The following is an 18,404-nucleotide window of genomic DNA, read 5'->3' on the forward strand; positions in this document are numbered from 1 at the left end:
ATTGGCTGAGGCTTGACTTCTCTGAGGGTTTTCTGTGTTTTAAAGAGAGCATGAAAAGAGCTATTACTTGTCAGGGTTCTTGGAATTAAAAGATAGTGAAGGCATCACACTTGGCACATAGTGGGTGTTTGGTGATATTCTGGGTGGAAGGTAAGAGAAGTTTTAGGGATAGATGTTTCCCAGGCAGACTAGTGGGTTAAAATTCCCCAAGGCTGAGACATGGTGGTCACAGACCAGAAATTGTAAAAGAACAGATGATTAATGCATTGGTCTTAACTAGCTTGCTATTCCTTGCTCGCTGGCTGGCTTGTTTGCTACAAGGAGAAGAATGTAATAACTCCTGACATTCCTTCCTTCCTCCACTGCAACACAAGTTACATAGGTGATGATGTAGTCGTTGATTGATGGGTAGCCCATGAGCCCTCAGTTCACGGCATTGCATACAGTAAGTCAGTGCATGTTTGAGGGATGAGTGCTGGAAGCTGCCGTAACAGTGTAGCCTACTTATTCTACCATCCCTCTAGTATCTGACAAAAGAGGACAAGGTACAATGATCAAAGAATGTATGTGTCAGTAAATGTATCCTTTGGAGTTTTAAGTCAATACAGTGATTGATACATTCTTAATTCAATACTGAGCACCTATCATTTTGTTACCTGCAATGTAACATTCCTATCCCTTTTGGTGCAAAGCCATGGGGAAAGTTCTGCTTGTCACACTTTTTGAATGCCATTTTAAAATCCTCTGCCTTTTCCCAGCCCTCCACACCACCCCTCCCACACACAAGTAATTTTCCTGTTCCACAGTCTTGTCTGTTTCTTTTTTTATTTCAGGGTGTCTTAACATACCAGGAGAGGGAGCCAAGATCCAGAGTGATGCCTGTGACTCAAATCAACTGCTGCCTTCCCCAGAAAGAACCTCTGGCCTCTGGAAACCTAGATTTAACAGCTTTCTCTGACAGCTCTTCCTCCACAACCCTTGATTCCATCACCATTGGAAAATTGAGAACCATCTAACCATCCCCACCCCCAGGTGAGGGGACGAAGGGGAGTTACTGAGAACCCTACAGCTGCTCCTAAGTCCATTTCCCCTCATACTTTACCACAAATGTGACCGTGTTTCAATTTTTGCTGTATAAAATAAACCAAATATACCCAGTCCTCTGTCCTAGATATCACAGGGAGTAAGAAGAGATTAAAGGAAGTGGAGAGCTAGGATGGGAGTGAGAGGCAAGGTCTTGTATAGGAAACAGAAAGCTAAGATTCTAGGGTCAGGTGCCTCTTTCTGAAGTGATGGAGTATACTGGAAGTAAATTCTATTGTCAGAGATAGCATGGTGTGGTAGAAGAGTGTAAAACTTGGATTCAAGGGGCACCTGGGTGGCTCAGTTGGTTAAGCGGCCGACTTCGGCTCAGGTCATGATCTCACGGTCTGTGAGTTTGAGCCCCGCGTTGGGCTCTGTGCTGACAGCTCAGAGCCTGGAGCCTGTTTCGGATTCTGTGTCTCCCTCTCTCTCTGACCCTCCCCCGTTCATGCTCTGTCTCTCTCTGTCTCAAAAATAAATAAACGTTAAAAAATTAAAAAAAAAAAACTTGGATTCAAAATCTAGTATCGGCACTTACTGTTTGACCTTAAGTCATTTATTTTCTCTGACCTTAAATTCTTTCATCTGTAAAATAAAGAGGTCGCTAAGGTCCCTCTTAAGCAGTATGACTATGAAGAAATTGCAAGAAGTGCCCTCTGTAGATTCTTTGGTGCAGCCCCAAAGCTATTAAATTTATTTATTCTAACGGCTTGTCGCTATTATAGCCCATTACTGAGTACCACGCATGATTTACACGAAACTAACCTCGACAATTGGGAGTGTTACTGTTATACCCATTTTGTTTTTTTAAGATTAAAAAAAAATTTTTTTTAATGTTTATTTTGAGAGAGAGGGAGAGGGAGAGCACAAGCCACAGAGGGGCAAAGAGAGAAGGAGACAGAGAATCCCAACCAGGCTCCATGCCATCAGCGCAGAGCCCTCTGCCACGATCAGCCCCAAGGAACCAAGAGATCATGACCTGAGCAGAAATCAAGAGTTGGACGCTTAACCTACTGAGCGACCCAGGCGTCCCTAGTTTTTTAAAGTAATCTCTACGCCCAAAGTGGGGGCTCCCACTCACAACCCCAAGATCAAAAGTCTCACGCTCCACTGACTGAGCCAGCCAGGAGCCTCTATTACTATTTTATGTATGAGAAAATCGAAGTTTAGAAGGAATGGAGTAATCCACCTAAAATTATATTGTGAATGGCAGGTCCAGGATTTAACACTTGGTTCCAACGTCTATCCCCCTGATTTCTACCTGCCAGTAAAGACGATATAAAAGAAAACCTATGGTTAAAAGGAAATGACGAGCCACCCTTTCCCCTCCGTTTTTCTCCCACTCTCATTTCTCATGAGTTTTCACTCCCCTTTCCTCCACGCTGCCAGAATATGCTCTTGCTACCGCTAGCTGAAACCCAAGTTTTGGGACTGGGAGTGTGTGTAACAGTTTAGGTCTTCCGGCCAGCCGGAACCACCCACACCGCCGCTCAAGCAGTGTGGGGCGGACCACTTCGGAGCTCCTGGAGGTGGTCCCGGGTTAGAGTGGCAGCTGCCGCAGCCAATGGGCTTGGGCGTCATTGGGCCGGAAACCTATGAGAAATCCGGTGAAAGAGTCGAGGATAATTTGTTTAAGGATGTAGGCACGGGTTTGAAGGAACATGGGCCTGTGTCAGAGGTGGCGGCGGCTCCGGCTGTCGGGCTTGCAAACCTGCCGGCTACACACGGTGCGTGAGGTACCCACCCAAAAGTTAAGAACCGCATCGGACCCAGACCAGGCCCAAAGTGCAGGCTCCCAACCCCTGCCTTGAGCCCCTGGATCCGGCCCCGCTAAGCCTTTAGTTACAGCCATCTTTTCCCTAGAGTCGACCACCAGAAGAGGCTAGGGCTCCTAGTCTAGAGCCCTGTATCACCCAGCCCTCTTAAAGGCCTGGGTTTAGGATTAAGGCCACTTCGGTACCCTCACCTCCTGCCAGCCTCAATCCCAGGAAGGAATGATGGGACCTGAGTTACCTCCTAACATTTTTCTCTCCAGGCAGCTGTGCCAGCCCCTCCACAGTGGTTGGCAGAGCGGCTCGGCCTTTTTGAGGAGCTATGGACTGCTCAAGTAAAGAAGTTAGCAAGCGTGGCACAGAAGGAGCACCGGACTATTAAGATATCACTTCCTGGAGGCCAGAGGGTGGATGCTGTGGCATGGAGCACAACCCCTTACCAGCTAGCCCAGCAGATCAGGTACCAGACCATTTTGTACCTACCAGGATCATCCTTCTCCCTCTGTATTTCGCTGGACTCGAGCAGAGAATGAAAATTATGCCTGGTATCTATTCCATCTCTATCAAGATCGCCTTTTCATGAGAATTCATTTTCATCTGGGTTAGTTTCAGAGTCTCTACCCTTTGTTTATTATCCATTGGGAAAAGAAATGATAGGTTTTATTGCTCTGGTGCACCTTTCCCCATTTGCAAGCTTAGAACTATTGAGAGATTAGTCCCTGTCTTCCCCTGTGGACTGTGACCATGTCTTTTTCTTTGTCCTCACTTCCCCTCCCCCCCCCCCCCCCCCCTCCCAATTCCCAAGCTCAACACTGGCAGATACTGCAGTGGCTGCTCAAGTGAATGGAGAACTTTATGATCTGGAACGGCCTTTGGAGACAGATTCTGACCTCAGATTTCTGACATTCAGTTCTGCAGAGGGCAAAGCAGTAAGTTTCTTCCTTTTCAGGAATACAGTGACAACTAAACTAAGGGATTTTTAAGTGGGCATACTTCTAGTATTTCTTTTGCCTCAGTTTCTCCCTTTGCAGTTGGGAGGGAGACCTACCACAGACTGCTTGTCTTGACTAACCCTGGATAAGCTAGAAACTTAGGATGAAAATTTTCAACATAGGTCCATTAAGTAAACATCATTTGCACTAGTAAAAAGGAAAGCTGAAAATAGAAGGGTAATATGCCAGTTCTGTCACTTCAACCCTAGAGACATACATCATAAGTCATCTGTAACATATATTTTTTTATAATTTTTTTTTAATGTTTGTTTACTTGTGAGAGAGACAGAGACAGAGGTGTGAGCGGGGGAGGGGCGACAGAAGTTCCGGAGAGGGAGACACCGAATCTGAAGCAGGCTCCAGGCTCCGAGCTGTCAGCACATAGCCCGATTCGGGGCTCAAACCCACAAACTGTGAGATCATGATCTGAGTCAAAGTCGGACGCTTGGGGCGCCTGGGTGGCTCAGTCGGTTAAGCGTCCGACTTCAGCTCAGGTCACGATCTTGCGGTCCGTGAGTTCCAGACCCGCGTCGGGCTCTGGGCTGATGGCTCAGAGCCTGGAGCCTGCTGCCGATTCTGTGTCTCCCTCTCTCTCTGCCCCTCTCCCCGTTCATGCTCTGTCTCTCTCTGTCTCAAAAATAAATAAACGTTAAAAAAAAAAAAAAAAAAGTCGGACGCTTAACTGACTGAGCCACCCAGGCACCTCTACGGGCATATATTTTTTAATTCTAACTTGGCTTCCACAACTGAGCACACAACTCCTCCTCCCTACTTTGTCTTCTTCATGTCAGCTTGGGTAATATAGACCTCATCTACTAGGATCCAGAAAAATGGAGTTTTATCATCTTCATCTAAATGGTGACCAAAGGGGCGCCTTGGTGGCTCAGTGGGTTGAGCGTCTAAATCTTGGTTTCAGTTCAGGTCATGATCTCCTGGTTTGTGAGATTAACCCCTGTGTCCGGCCCTGCACTGACACCATGGAGCCTGCTTGGGATTCTCTGTCTCTCTCTCTGCTCTTTCCCACTAGCACACACACATGCACTCTCTCTCAAAATAAATAAACAACAAATAAATAAATGGTGAACAAATCCTAGAAGAGGGGTTGCATCACACTAGATTCCTGTAATAGAGAAAAATAGAACTAAAAGATCAAATAGAGCCCTTAGGAACTATGGTCTTGAGAAGGTAGTTTACTCTGAAGCCCTAAAAGGGGATGTTATAGGAGCAGAAAAAGAAGCCTAGGCCCTGTTTCTATGCTGTAGGACCAGGAAGCACTGAGGAGTGGGAGTGGGGGTTACCCCTGTCTGCGCATGTTTCTACTAGCCTTTTGTTTTCAGTTTTTCCTCCTTTTTACTGTTTAGTTAGTATTCACCTCCAAGGTCAGATTCCCCATCTTGTGATAGTTATTTCTAGAAGAGCCATACTGGTTTCACGCCAGCTTCTCTGAGAAGAGTATCAGAGAGTGAGGGGTTAAAGAAGGAGGTTATGAAAAAAAATAAAATAAAAAAACAAAAGCGGTGGTTATGAACTCCTTTCTTGTGAACCCAGGTGTTCTGGCACTCCAGCACCCATGTCCTGGGAGCAGCAGCTGAACAGCTCCTTGGTGCTGTCCTCTGCCGAGGTCCAAGTACAGAATGTGGCTTCTACCATGATTTCTTCCTGGGAAAGGAACGGTGAGTAGTGCAAGCAGAGAGGAGAATGATTCTGGAGTGGTTTCTTAGATATTTCACCATATTTTATTTCATTTGTCAGCTTTTTGGAATTTAATTGACAAAGTAATATATTAAAAGTGTACAACGTGAGGGGCGCCTGGCTCAGTCAGAAAAGCGTGTGACTCTTCATCTCAGGGTTGTGAATTCAAGCCCCATGTTGGTTGTAGAGAATTACTTAAACTTTTTTTTTAATGTTTATTTATTTTTGAGAGAGACAGAGACAGAGCATGAGTGGAGGAGGGGCAGAGAGAGAGGGAGACAGAATCTGAAACAGGCTCCAGGTTCCGAGCTTTCAGCACAGAGCCCGATGCAGGGCTCAAACCCACAGACCTCAAGATCATGACCTGAGCTGAAGTTGGATGCATAAGTGACTGAGCCACCCAGGCGCTCCTTAAACTTTTAAAAATAAAAAAATAAAGTGAACAAGCTGATAATTTGATATTTATATTCATTGTGAAGGGATTCCCACGATTGAGTTAATTAGTACATTCATCACCTCACTTCATGTGTGTGATTGCTTAAGGTTTACTCTTAGCAAATTTCATGCATACTGTATAGAATTATCAACTATAGTCACTATGTTCTACATTATCTTCTCAAACCTAATTCATTTTATACTGAGTTTGTACTGTTTCACCCGAGTGGTTTCTGCATCCTCTTCTGGGGCGTCAGGGATGTTCAATTTGGAAGAGAAAGTTTAGAGGAGGGCCTCTGCAGGCCTTTGCTGTGATATTGGTGCCAATTTCTCCCCTAGTCCATGCTTTTCCTTTTCTAATTCTCATTGAAACTTCTCTAGTCTTTATGAATTCTTTGGCTTTTATTTTTTACTTCATCCTTCATTACTATTGCCTTAATTATGTCTGTCCATATTGTCTGCATCCGACCTTTAATTTAACATATAGAGCTTTTGCTCCCACTGTAAAATTTATACCTGATTTCCTATTTATGTTTTCTGTCAGTTTGTCTGCCTTTACCAATAATTCTAGATGTCTGTGGAGAGCAGGGTTTCACCCCCTAGCCAACAGGTGTGGCACCCAGGTGATGCTTCTTAAAGGATGAACGCCAACAAGTTCTCACCTTTCCAGGACAGTCCGGGGCTCAGAGCTGCCTGCTTTGGAGCGGATTTGCCAGGAACTTGCAGCTGCTGCTCAACCCTTCCGGAGGCTAGAGGCTTCCCAGGATCAGCTTCGCCAGCTCTTCAAGGTGGGGTGGGGGTGCACACATTTAGGAGGACGATCCAAAAGCATGGGGGAAGGGGTGATTGTCTCCCAGGACATCTTTTTTTCTTTTTAACTTTTTTTTTTAACGTTTATTTATTTTTGAGAGAGCGAGAGACAGAGCACAAGCAGAGAGAGGGGAGGGGCAGACAGAAAGAGGGAGACACAGAATCTGAAGCAGGCTCCTGGCTCTGAGCTGTCAGCAGAGAGCCTGACGTGGGGCTCAAACTCTCGAACCGCAAGATCATGACCTGAGCTGAAGTTGGACACTCGACTGACTGAGCCACCCATACACCCCTCTCCCAGAACATCTTTATGGGAATAGAGACTTATCCTCACTCTTCTCTCCTTCCAGGATAACCCCTTTAAGCTTCGCCTGATTGAGGAGAAAGTGACAGGTCCAACAGCAATAGTATATGGGTGAGCGTTGTCAAAATGGAGGGAAACGGGGAGGTAGGTATGCACAAAAAAAGGCCAGAAATAGGATGAGGGAAAGAAGGTAGAAGGTAGTCTGTTGTTCAGAAAAATAATGGGAACAAGAAATTATTTTTATCTCCCATTGCTCTTGCTGTCTCTGTAGAACAGGTCTTACATTTTTTTTCCGTCTGCTAGAGGCCAGGAGAACACCGGAAGCTCAAGAATTTGGAGACCACTAAGTGTTCCCTCCTTTCCCCCAGGTGTGGCATGCTGGTAGACCTCTGCCGGGGCCCCCACCTTCGGCATACTGGACAGATTGGAGGACTGAAGCTGCTGACGGTCAGTTGTGAGGGCAAGGTTAGGTTAAGACTCCTGCTTTCACTGGGATGAGCAGGGGAGTAGGAAGATGCTCTCTCAGCCCCTTCTCTCCTCTTATAGCTAAGGGAGGAATCCAGTAGGAGGAAGATTTCTTGGTTCCTGCCTTCCACAAACTCCCAGTGTGATGGCAGCTGCTGGACATCCTGCCGGAGCTCAGAAGCCAATTCACAATCCGTAGTTGGACCTCAGTGCTAGGGAGGTGGAGAGGGAGTGTGAGAACAGTCTGGACAGGGTCACATAGGGGAGGCTGCTGTGGAGAGGGTGTGTAGAACCCCACTGGGCAGGCACAGGGAGAGTATTCTAAGTTCAAGTCATGCCTTTTATGAAAATCCTGTGCCTGGGCCAGGTGAGTTATTTGTTCGGTGGAATGAGAGCAGGGAGCGAGAGGAGAGGCAGGAATATGCAGCCAAAAGCCCTGGACTAAAAACCTCTCATCTTGCTTAGTCCTGGCTCTGCCATAGGTAAAGTATGTGGCCTTGGGTAAATCTCCTTACTCATTTTCCCCATCTATAAAATAAGACTGTTGTTAATTCCTGTCCTACCAATAAATCCACGTCACAGAGACAAAGTCAATTAACACAGGTGAAAGTGGTATAAAACGCTGGCTGTTTCTTGTTAAATTGTTTGAGGAAAGAGTAGGCAGAAGCATTTGAATTTCATGTGGCCAGGAATAGGGCATAGTGGAGATTGATAAGCAGGTGGATAGAAACAACAACAACTGACATTTGACCGGAGCTGAAGGTTACTCCCATGAGTAGTCATTGATTAGAGGTGGGGGAGGGGGGATCTAAGTACAGAGAGAATGTACTGGTGGGAGAATGGGGAGAAAAAGAGGTGGCAGGATAAGGTTAGGCTTGAACAGGATACAAGTGGGAATTAAGCATCCAGTGTGTCTAAGGCTGTAAACATGGCAGGGGTTCTGAGGGGTATCACGCTGATGGAGGCAGTGGAAAATGGAGTGAGTGCTGAGACGGGACACTTGTGGTGCGTGTCGTATGCTCAGAATCAGACGAGCATCAGCGAAGGAGAGCTTGGGTACCCGCAGTCCCTCATCTTCCCTTTGACTCCCTCTGTTTTCCCATAGAACTCGTCATCCCTGTGGAGGTCTTCAGGTGCCCCAGAGCCACTGCAGCGAGTGTCAGGGATCTCCTTCCCCACAATGGAGGAGTTGAGAGCCTGGGAAGAAGGGAGGGAGGAAGCGGAGTTACGGGACCACCGGCGCATTGGGAAGGTACGGAGATTGGAGAAGGAGAGGGTGCGTGAAGGAACCTAATTGTGAAGCTGGGAGCAGATTCTGAATCCAGCAGATTGAGCAGCTCCATCAGTTATTTCTTCTGGGTTCCAAAGTCCTTGCTTCTCTCTCCAAGTGACATTGCCATTCCTGACTCAGGCACAGGAGCTCTTCTTCTTCCATGAACTGAGCCCCGGGAGCTGTTTCTTCCTGCCTCGAGGGACGAGAGTGTATAATGCACTGGTGGCTTTCATCAGGGTAAGGGGGCCTCCAGTCCAGAGGAGGGACGACCAGAGAGGAAATCAGGACCCAGAAGCCAAGTGTTAGAAGAGCGGGATTAGAAGCACGAACATAAACATTATAAGGTGCTGGTGGCCTTTAACAAGGTCCTAGGAATGTGTGGTGCACAGAGGGGGGAGCGTAGAGAGGGAACACGGTACTTAATAGGTTGTAGTTGAGATCAGCCTGACCTGAGGTCCCCGGAGGATCACACACCTGCCTCTCCCCGACTCTGCCTTCCATATTTGTGCTGTCCTCCCCCAGTCACTCTGCCTTCCATATCCTGTGCCCTCCTCTCCAGGCCGAGTACACCCGCCGTGGTTTTTCCGAGGTGAAAACCCCCATACTGTTTTCTACGAAGCTCTGGGAGGTGTCAGGACACTGGGAGCATTATCAGGAGGATATGTTTGCCCTGCAGCCCCCAGACTCTGACAGGCTCTCCAGCTCCCTGAGTGACCACGCTCCTAGCCATCCTGCAGACACACTCGCCCTGAAGCCCATGAACTGCCCTGCACACTGGTGAGCTAGGAGCCAAGAGGCCTGGGTCCTCCCAGGGCTGGGGGTAGGCAACCAGGTTGCTGAATATGAAGTAATAGAAAGCGCCTTGGCAGAGCACTACAACACCTGATTCGAGTCTTAAATCTGCACTCCAGAAAACCTTGTGAATTTGGGAAAACCATTGTGTCTCTCTGAGCCTTAGTCTCCTTGTATAACATCAGGGGTTTGGAGTTGCTGTCCGAAGTTCCTCTTTCACCTCAGTGCCTGTCACACAATAGGGGCACAGTAAATGAAGTCTGCTGCTGTTGTTCTGAGAAATGCACCTTGGTTTTTGTTTTTGTTTTTAAATTTTTTTTTAATGTTTTTACTTATTTTTGAGACAGAGACAGAGCATGAACGGGGGAGGGGCAGAGAGAGAGGGAGGCACAGAATCAGAAGCAGGCTCCAGGCTCTGAGCCATCAGCCCAGAGCCCGATGCGGGGCTCGAACTCACGGATCGCGAGATCGTGACCTGAGCTGAAGTCGGACGCCCAACCGACTGAGCCACCCAGGCGCCCCTGAGAAATGCACTTTGAACCAGGAAGGGCTCAAACTGCTGAGTGGGATGGACAGGACTTGGGGGGAGGGCATGCCCAGGCTGGGGAGAGGGCGTGCTGATGGCGCAGGGAAAGTAAGCAAGCACACTGGGTAGAGATGCAGTCTGCGGGGGCTGCTTTTCCCTGTGGCCCTGACCCTTCCTCATCCCCATCTCAGCCTGATGTTCGCTCACCGGCCCAGATCCTGGCGAGAGCTGCCCCTGCGCCTGGCGGACTTCGGGGCCCTGCACCGGGCCGAGGCCTCTGGCAGTCTGGGGGGACTGACCCGGCTGCGGTGCTTCCAGCAGGATGACGCTCACATCTTCTGTGCACCGGATCAGGTGGCCCTTCCCCAGCTCCACCAAAGCATTTCTAAACCGCCTTCCATTCTCCATTTGAACTGCCAACACTCCTGCTCCCTGTCTCCCTCTTTGTATACTACAACTCAGTTGTATGATAGCCCCAGCTTGCCTCTATGTTTTTGCCCTGTGTTTCCCCCAAAACTCCCATCACTCCAGAACTCTAGGTTGCACACAACTCACTCACCCTTATTTTCTGTCCCCAGCTTGAAACAGAGATACAAGGCTGTCTTGATTTCCTCCGCTCTGTCTACACTGTCCTTGGCTTCTCCTTCCGCCTGGCTCTATCTACCCGGCCATCTAGCTTCCTGGGCGAGCCTTGCCTTTGGGACCAGGCTGAGCAGGTGAGGAGGCAGATAAACCACTCTCTGATGGCAGAAGAGGGGAGATGGGAATTGGGGTCCTCAATAGAGGCATATGCCAACCAGGTCATTTGTTGGGGGACTGGAGGGGTCTGTTGCTTATAAAGTCTAAAATGATACATTCCTCTCTCATCTCATTCCCTTTAAAGGTCCTTCAACGGGCCCTGGAAGAATTTGGAGAACCCTGGGAACTCAACCCTGGAGATGGTGCCTTCTATGGGCCTAAAGTAAGTTGGGGATCCTCCTAAGAGTTGTATTTACTCATTTTTTGTTTTGTTTTATTAGGTATTTAATAGACACAAAGGAATATTTTTTAACTTATATAGGATAGAAAGAAGAGCAGTATGTTCCCTGGCCCCGTGGAGCTTATGGTCCTGTGAGGCGTGTGGGAGGCAAATAGGCATTTCAGGGCCACTGAACCCGCGCTTGCAGGTACCAAGGGAGCATATCATTCAGGAGGGAGGGTCAGGAAAGGCTTCTTGCAGGATTCTCTTTCTTTACCTTTTTTTTTTTTTTTTTTTTTTTTTTTTTTTTTTTTTTTTTTTTTTTTTTTTTTTTTTGAGAGAGAGAGGGTGTAAGTGAACGAGGGGCAAAGATCAAGAGAGAGAGAGGGAGAATACCGTAAGGGGAAGAGAGAGAAGCAGGGCTCACCCAGGGCTCATGTTTTCCCTGAAGTGGGGCTCGGACTCCCCCGATGTAGGACTCGAACTCATCAACTGTGAGATGATGACCCAAGCCGAAGTTGGATGCTTAAAGACTGAGCTCCCCAGGTGCCCCTGCAGAATTCTCTTTCTAACCTTAAAGGTCATTGTTGGCCAAGGAAAGAGGGGTTCCAGGTGGGAACAGTGCAGGCAGAGGGTGGAGGCAGGGTAAACAGGGCAAGTTGGAAGAAGTAAAACAAGTCAGGGGGAAAAAAGGACTGGAAAGTGTCTACTGGATTCCATGAAAAGGCTGTTAGATGTTGAAGCACCATTTCTGGTACAGAGGCTGGGGTGGGAGTCAGAGGTAAATGAATGAACATAACTCTTTTGAGCATTTTGGCTCTCAAAAAGCAAAGGAGAGTAGCAAGAGGGGCCTGGATAGTCAAAAGAGATTTTGATGAAGAGAGAAATTCAAGAATGTTTAGCTCTGATAAAAGAGAGCGTGTTTGAGTCAGGGAAAAATTGAAGTTGTAGAAGGGGTTTCAGTGGAGGGAAGTTCTTGGGGAGGTTTGAGGGGTGGGATTGAGAGCCCACAAGAGATCACCTCTGCCATTGTTCTGGAGGCAGGAAGAAAGGTTGGAGGCACATGCAAGGAGGTCTATAAGTGTGGTGACAGGAAGTTGAGACACTTTTCGTCTCATGATGTCATTATCTGATTTCCCCATAAAATGTGAGACAGGATCATTTGCTGAGATGGGAGTAGGGAAGAGGGGAGTTGTTAGTGGGGGCAGTGAAGATAGGAAGAGAGAGGAGAAAGCTTGAAAGTCCTTGAAGAGAACAGGACACAGAACTGATTAGGGCAGCAGGGGATTGCCGACAGCAGTCAGGGTCCACTTGAGGTTCAGAACAGGGATTTGCATGGCGGCATCAATCCCCGTTTATGTATCTGTTGTGGTATGGGACATGCTGGGCAGCTCTGAGCAGTTCTGTTGCAGGGGCAAGGAGGTGGGGGGCAGGAGTGCCACCAGGTTGAGGATTTGCCATGGGGATGTGACAGAAGAACAGTGATAGAGGGGAACCTGGGAAAGTGGTTCCAGCCACATGGGGAAAGAAAGAAAGGTGGATGGAGCCTGTGAATGGGAAGGAAATAGAGGAATTAAGCAACCTGGAAATTAAAGAGCCATTTGTAGGAATAATTGTCAGAGCCAGAAAACCAAGAGACAGTAATCAGAGCAGGGTGTGTGATGAACTGTTCCAGAGGTGTAACCATTCTGGGCGATGACAAGATGAAGGCTGTATCCATAGGGTGGGTGCAGGTAGACATCCCGGAAATGACGAACTCAAGGAATTCAGAGGCCAGGGTGTGGGTGGGTCATTTGTATCAAAGTCCCCTAAGGTCATAATACCATTATCAGGTAGAAAGAGCTACTGCTGGGGTGTCCAGTGAGTGAAGTAAGAGTACAACAGAGCTGGGTGAGGAGTCTCTCAGAAAGCCTGGCACGTAGGCAGGTGGAAGGTGGGTGGTGCGGACAGTAGAGGGTACTGCTTCTGGTTGCTTTTAGGCCTCTGTCTCTCTCCTCCAGATTGACGTGCACCTCCGCGATGCCCTGGGCCGGCCCCATCAGTGTGGGACAATCCAACTTGACTTCCAGCTGCCCCTGAGATTTGACCTCCAGTACAAGGGGTACAGAACCGTGCTCATCCCCTTTTCCCTTGGCTGCTAGTGGAGTAGGTGGAGAACAGCGTCTCCTTCTATCTTTGTACCTAACATGAAACTCAAATCCTTTACACCTTCACCGGAGCTGAATATTGCTTAAAAACCAGAAGGTAATCTCGTGTGCATATCTCGTGACATTTCCTCTATTCCCTCCTTCTCCCTTTTTCCCTCCAAGGCAGGCGGGGGCCCCAGAGCGTCCAGTCATCATTCACCGAGCAGTGCTAGGTTCTGTGGAAAGGATGTTGGGAGTGCTAGCGGAAAGCTGTGGTGGAAAATGGTGAGAACTCTGGCCCCACATTTCTGTTCTGGTCCTCAGACCAGATGGTACATGCCCCAGATCCTGGTGCCCTCAGACTCACTCTTCTCTTTTCCTCTCGAATCTGCTCTCTGCAGCCGTATTTGTAGTCGAGCTAGAGTAAAGAGTTTGCCTTCCTCTCTTCTCTCTCAACCAGGCCACTGTGGCTGTCCCCGTTCCAGGTGGTGGTCATCCCTGTGGGAACTGAGCAAGAGGAATATGCCAGGGAGGTGAGGAGAAACTGGGGGTGCATGCACAGGGGCTAACGCAGGACTACGGCGAGTCCGGGGCTGAGCAGTGGGTAGGAAGAAGTCACACAGCACAGTAGAAGGGGAGTAGCACTTGGAGCCACAGGACTGGTCTCGAATGGGTGCTGACATATATGCTGGATATTCCACATCTGAGAAATGACACTAGTTCCTTGCCTCGTGTGTGAAAATTAAACAAATTCACAGATGTTAAATGCTGACAGTGGAGCACTTGGTACAAAAGGGGCTTAGGTAAATGTCAGCTGCATGTTTCCTTTCTAGAGGAAGGGTGTGGACAGTACAGAGTCAAGTAGCTGGTTGGGTAGAGCCGGGCTAGAACAGGCAAAGCAGGCAGAGTCCGGGAATTGGTGGCGGGTGCAGCTTCAGTAGGAAGCAGACAAACTATGAGGGACTGGGGAGGGGCCTCGGTGCAGAGATGAATGAGGAGGGGTTGTCCACAAGAACCAGAGAGCCTTGAGGCAGAGGACAGAAGACAGAAGACAGCATGGGGAAGATTGGTATCAGGCTACTCTAGCCCCTGAGCCTTCAGTTCCCATCCTCAAACCCCTGCCCCAGGCGCAGCGGAGACTGCAGGCTGCAGGGCTGGTCTGCGACCTGGATGCCAACTCGGGGCTGACACTCAGCCGGAGAGTCCGCCGGGCTCAGCTCGCTCACTACAATTTTCAGTTTGGTAAGTGACCAGCAGCACAGGCCCTCCGAGCCCAGTGCTCCCCCACCAGCCTTCTACACTGTTCTTTCCTATTGGATTTGCATTAACTAGGGCTCAGTCCCTGAGCGAGACTTTCAGGGAGCCAGGATTCAGGACACCTGAGCTGTTTGGGCCCTCAGTTCCTTCACCCCCTGACAATCAGTTCTCATCCTCAGAAGAACTTTTTCTTTTTAAAAAATTTTTTTAAATGTTTATTTCTGAAGGAGAGAGAGAGAGAGACAGAGCATGAGCAGGGGAGGGGCAGAAAGAGAGGGAGACACAGAATCCAAAGTAGGCTTCAGGTTCTGAACTGTCAGCGTAGAGCCCAATGTGGGGCTCGAACCCACAAACCATGAGAGCATGACCTGAGCCGAAGTCGGACGCTTAACTGGATGAGCCACCCAGGCATCCCATTTCTTCTTTTTTTTCTACCACTAATTTATTCTTTGAATTTGTGCAAGTCATAGAAGATCACATCACAAGCATGAAAAGCACTTTCTTACCTAGTGCAGAATAATATTCTCAACGAAACAAAAAAAGTACAAAATCACAGACGTGAGAAAACATTCGATGAGATTTGGGTTATTGCAACATATGTTGGAAAGTGAATACCTTCGGGCACCTGGGTGGCTCAGTCGGTTAAGTGGCCGACTTCGGCTCAGGTCACGATCTCGTGGTCTGTGAGTTCGAGCCCTGCGTCGGGCTCTGTGCTGACAGCTCAGAGCCTGGAGCCTGTTTCAGATTCTGTGTCTCCCTCTCTCTCTGACCCTCCCCCATTCATGCTCTGTCTCTCTCTGTCTCAAAAACAAATAAACATTAAAAAAAAATTTTTTTTTTTTAAAAAGAAAGTGAATACCTTCAAGAGTAAGGCTAGGGTTTTTGTGTAGCCAGCCAAAGTGTTTGAATTTTACCTGTTGGGCCTGTATTTTCAGACATCTCTGCTAAAGTTCCCCTTAAGACTGAACTGAGATCATGTGAACTACATTCACCCTGGGGAAATTGCCCAAGGTTCAGAGTATTTTGATGCAAAGGTAGCATTTCTTTTCAGACTCACGTTTTATCCTTACAATTTTTGTATATTTTGTCACTCCTGATTATATACATAGCAACTTTAATATTCTTTATTTTTATTTTTACTTAAAAAAATTTTTTTTTTTTAACGTTTATTTATTTTTGAGACAGAGAGAGACAAAGCATGAACGGGGGAGGGCCAGAGAGAGGGAGACACAGAATCTGAAGCAGGCTCCAGGCTCCGAGCTGTCAGCACAGAGCCCGACGCGGGGCTCGAACTCATGGACTGCGAGATCATGACCTGTGCCGAAGTCGGCCGCTTAACCGACTGAGCCACCCAGGCGCCCCTATTTTTTTAATTAAATTAAAAATTTATCTTAATTGAAGTATAGTTGACACACAATGTGTCACTTCTATACATTACTCAGTGCTCATCACAATAAATGTAGCTACCATCTGTCACCATACAATGTTATTAGAATATTATTGACTATATTCTCTATGCTGTACTTTTCATCCCTATGACTCACTTATTTTATAATTGCAAGTTTGTACCTCTAGTCCCCTTCACCTTTGCCTTCCATCCCCCCAACCTGTCCACCCTAGCAGCCACCACTTTTTTGTTCCCTGTATTTATGAGATTGTTTCTTTTGGGGATGTGCATGTGTGTGTTCATTTCTTTTGTTTTTTAGATTCCATATATATGGGGCATCTGGCTGGCTCATTTGATAAAGCATGTGACTCTTGATCTCGGGGTCATGAGTTCAAGCCCCATGTTGGGTATAGAGATTACTTTTTTAAAAAAGTGAAATCATGATATTTGTCTTTCTCTGACTGACTTCACTTAGCGTAGTACCTTCTGGGTCCACCCATGTCGTCACACATACAAAATCTCACTCTTTTTCAGGCTGAGTAATATTCCAGTGTACGTGTGTGTGTGTGTGTGTGTGTGTGTGTGTGTGTGTGTGTGTGTGTGTACACCCTGTGTATTTATCCATGTATCTGTCAGTGGACACTTGGGTTGCTTCCATGTCTTGGCTACTGTAAATAATGCTGCAGTAAACATAGGGGAGCATAAATCTTTTTGAATTAATGTTTTCTTTTGGGGGGGTAAATACCATGCAGTGGAATTACTAGATCATTATGGTATTTCTATTTTTAATCTTTATTGAGGACCCTCCATACTGTTTTCTACGCTGGCTGCACCAGCTTACATTCCCACCAACAGTGCGTGAGGGTCCCTTTTTCTCCACATCCTTGCCAACACTTGTTATTTCTTGCCTTTTTGGTGCTAGCCATTCTTCCTGGTGTGAAAAGATATCTCATTGTGGTTTTGATTTCCATTTCCCTGATGTTTAGTGTTGTGAAGCATCTTTTTATGTACCTGTTGGCCATATATGTCTTCTTTGGAAAATGTCCATTTAGGCCCTCTGCACATTTTCAAATATGATGATTTGGAGTTTTTTGGAGTTGAGTTGTATGAGTTCTTTGTATATTTGGGGGGGTATTTTGTTTAAGTTTATTTTGAGAGGGAGAGAAAGCAGGGGAGGGGCAGAGAGAGAGAATCCCAAGCAGGTTCCACACTGCCAGCACAGAGCCTGATGCGGGGCTCAAACCCACGAACCATGAGATCATGACCTGAGCCCAAATCAAGAGTCAGATGCCCAACCAGCTGAGCCACCCAGGTGGCTTATCATTTGCAGATATATTCTTCAGTTCAGTAGGTTACTTTTTCATTGTGTTGATAGTTTCCTTTGCTATGCAAAAGCTTGTAGTTTGATGTGGTCCCAGTAGTTTATTTTTGCTTTTGTTTCCCTTGCCTGGGGAGACATACCCAGAATAAAGTTGCTTAGGCTGATGCCAAGATATTATTACCTCTATGTTTTCTTCTAGGAGTTTTATGGTTTCAAGAAAACAGTTTTCTTCTGACCTCCATCCTAGCTCTTGGTGTCTGTTAGGTTAATTAACCAAAGGAGCATCAGAGAGAAAGGGACAGGAAGGATTAATCAGGGATTAATTAGTTAGCTTTGTTTATTCTAGACCTAGTTGGAATTAGCCCTGAGGGATGATAAGGAGCAGAAACTCCTTTGCCAGATTACTTGATCCTCTCATTTTACACTCCCACTTGCCCATGAGCTCTTAGAGCAAGTTACCCCATGACCCCACGGGCTTGCATGTGTTTCTTATACCCCTGCCACCCTCCCCTCTCTCTAATGCCCACACACAGAGTTTCTCTCTGGGTCTGCTTCTTGGTCTGTTTGTCTTTTTCTGTGGCTGACCCTACTGTCTCCGACCCCTAGGCTCAGGACTGGAAGTGATAAGGCATGTGGAGAATGTCTGGAGCATTTCCTTATCCGTCAGGATGATCAGGAAACTGGAAAGCAAGAGGCAGCTAAATATACCCTTTTCCTGAACCTTATCTGGCCTCTGCTCTCACCCTTCCTAAAGATTTAGGTCTCTTGAATTTTTGTATATCCCATGTAGAAAAATGTGCCCTGACAGTCTCAAACCTCCCCTCTTCCCGCAGTGGTTGGCCAGAAAGAGCAGAGTAAGAGAACAGTGAACATTCGGACTCGAGACAACTGCCAGCTTGGAGAGCGGGACTTGACTGAGGCTGTGCAGCGGCTGCTGGAGCTCCAGAACACCAGGGTCCCAAACGCTGAGCAAGTGTTCTGAGCTTTCGTATATAGACGCGGCAGAGACCCGCGGGAGCTGCCAGCCTCCCTTCATGTGGAAGAGCCCGAACTGACCGCCAGAATCCGGAGGCCCCCAGGCCCCTCAGAACAAGTGTGGAGGCATGAGCTTGCTCTCCTGGAAAGAGACTTGATCTGGGGGAAGCTGTAGCTATTTGGATGTGAGAGGAGTGAAGCAATAAAGAATAAACTTGAAGTTTCCGGGTATGTGTCTT

At 47.4% G+C, this 18,404-nt stretch overlaps 1 protein-coding gene across 3 annotated transcripts; it reads left to right on the plus strand.

Annotated features, from left to right (window-relative positions):
• The first annotated feature begins 2,663 nt into the window (after positions 1-2,663).
• On the plus strand, positions 2,664-18,390 carry TARS2 (threonyl-tRNA synthetase 2, mitochondrial). Of its 3 annotated transcripts, XM_042953850.1 has the most exons (19): positions 2,680-2,810; positions 3,119-3,315; positions 3,661-3,784; positions 5,396-5,520; positions 6,645-6,762; positions 7,132-7,196; positions 7,454-7,532; positions 8,656-8,802; positions 8,962-9,060; positions 9,383-9,412; positions 9,500-9,600; positions 10,333-10,495; positions 10,720-10,857; positions 11,025-11,102; positions 13,100-13,200; positions 13,409-13,510; positions 13,686-13,758; positions 14,353-14,467; positions 18,024-18,390. In XM_042953850.1, the coding sequence occupies exons 1-19, from the start codon at positions 2,745-2,747 to the stop codon at positions 18,170-18,172; spliced, it is 2,070 nt and encodes a 689-aa protein (XP_042809784.1). In that variant the 5' UTR covers positions 2,680-2,744; the 3' UTR covers positions 18,173-18,390. The 3 variants fall into 3 exon arrangements, 2 of the variants coding, with proteins under 2 accessions (XP_042809784.1, XP_042809783.1); XM_042953849.1 differs by having other exon boundaries at positions 9,383-9,600; XR_006206704.1 differs by lacking the exons at positions 14,353-14,467; positions 18,024-18,390 and having other exon boundaries at positions 2,664-2,810; positions 9,383-9,600; positions 13,413-13,510.
• Positions 18,391-18,404: the final 14 nt, after the last annotated feature.

This window comes from Panthera leo, chromosome C1 (genome assembly GCF_018350215.1).
Source record: "Panthera leo isolate Ple1 chromosome C1, P.leo_Ple1_pat1.1, whole genome shotgun sequence".
Lineage (NCBI taxonomy): Eukaryota > Metazoa > Chordata > Mammalia > Carnivora > Felidae > Panthera > Panthera leo.

What these genes read in the sequence shown, in the direction of transcription:
- TARS2 (XM_042953849.1), top strand. Translation starts at nt 2,745, where the DNA reads ATGGGCCTGTGTCAGAGGTGGCGGCGGCTCCGGCTGTCGGGCTTGCAA. An exon ending in AGCTTCGCCAGCTCTTCAAG is followed by an intron (nt 6,763 to 7,131) that starts GTGGGGTGGGGG and finishes CTCTCCTTCCAG; the next exon opens with GATAACCCCTTTAAGCTTCG. An exon ending in ATGAACTGCCCTGCACACTG is followed by an intron (nt 9,601 to 10,332) that starts GTGAGCTAGGAG and finishes TCCCCATCTCAG; the next exon opens with CCTGATGTTCGCTCACCGGC.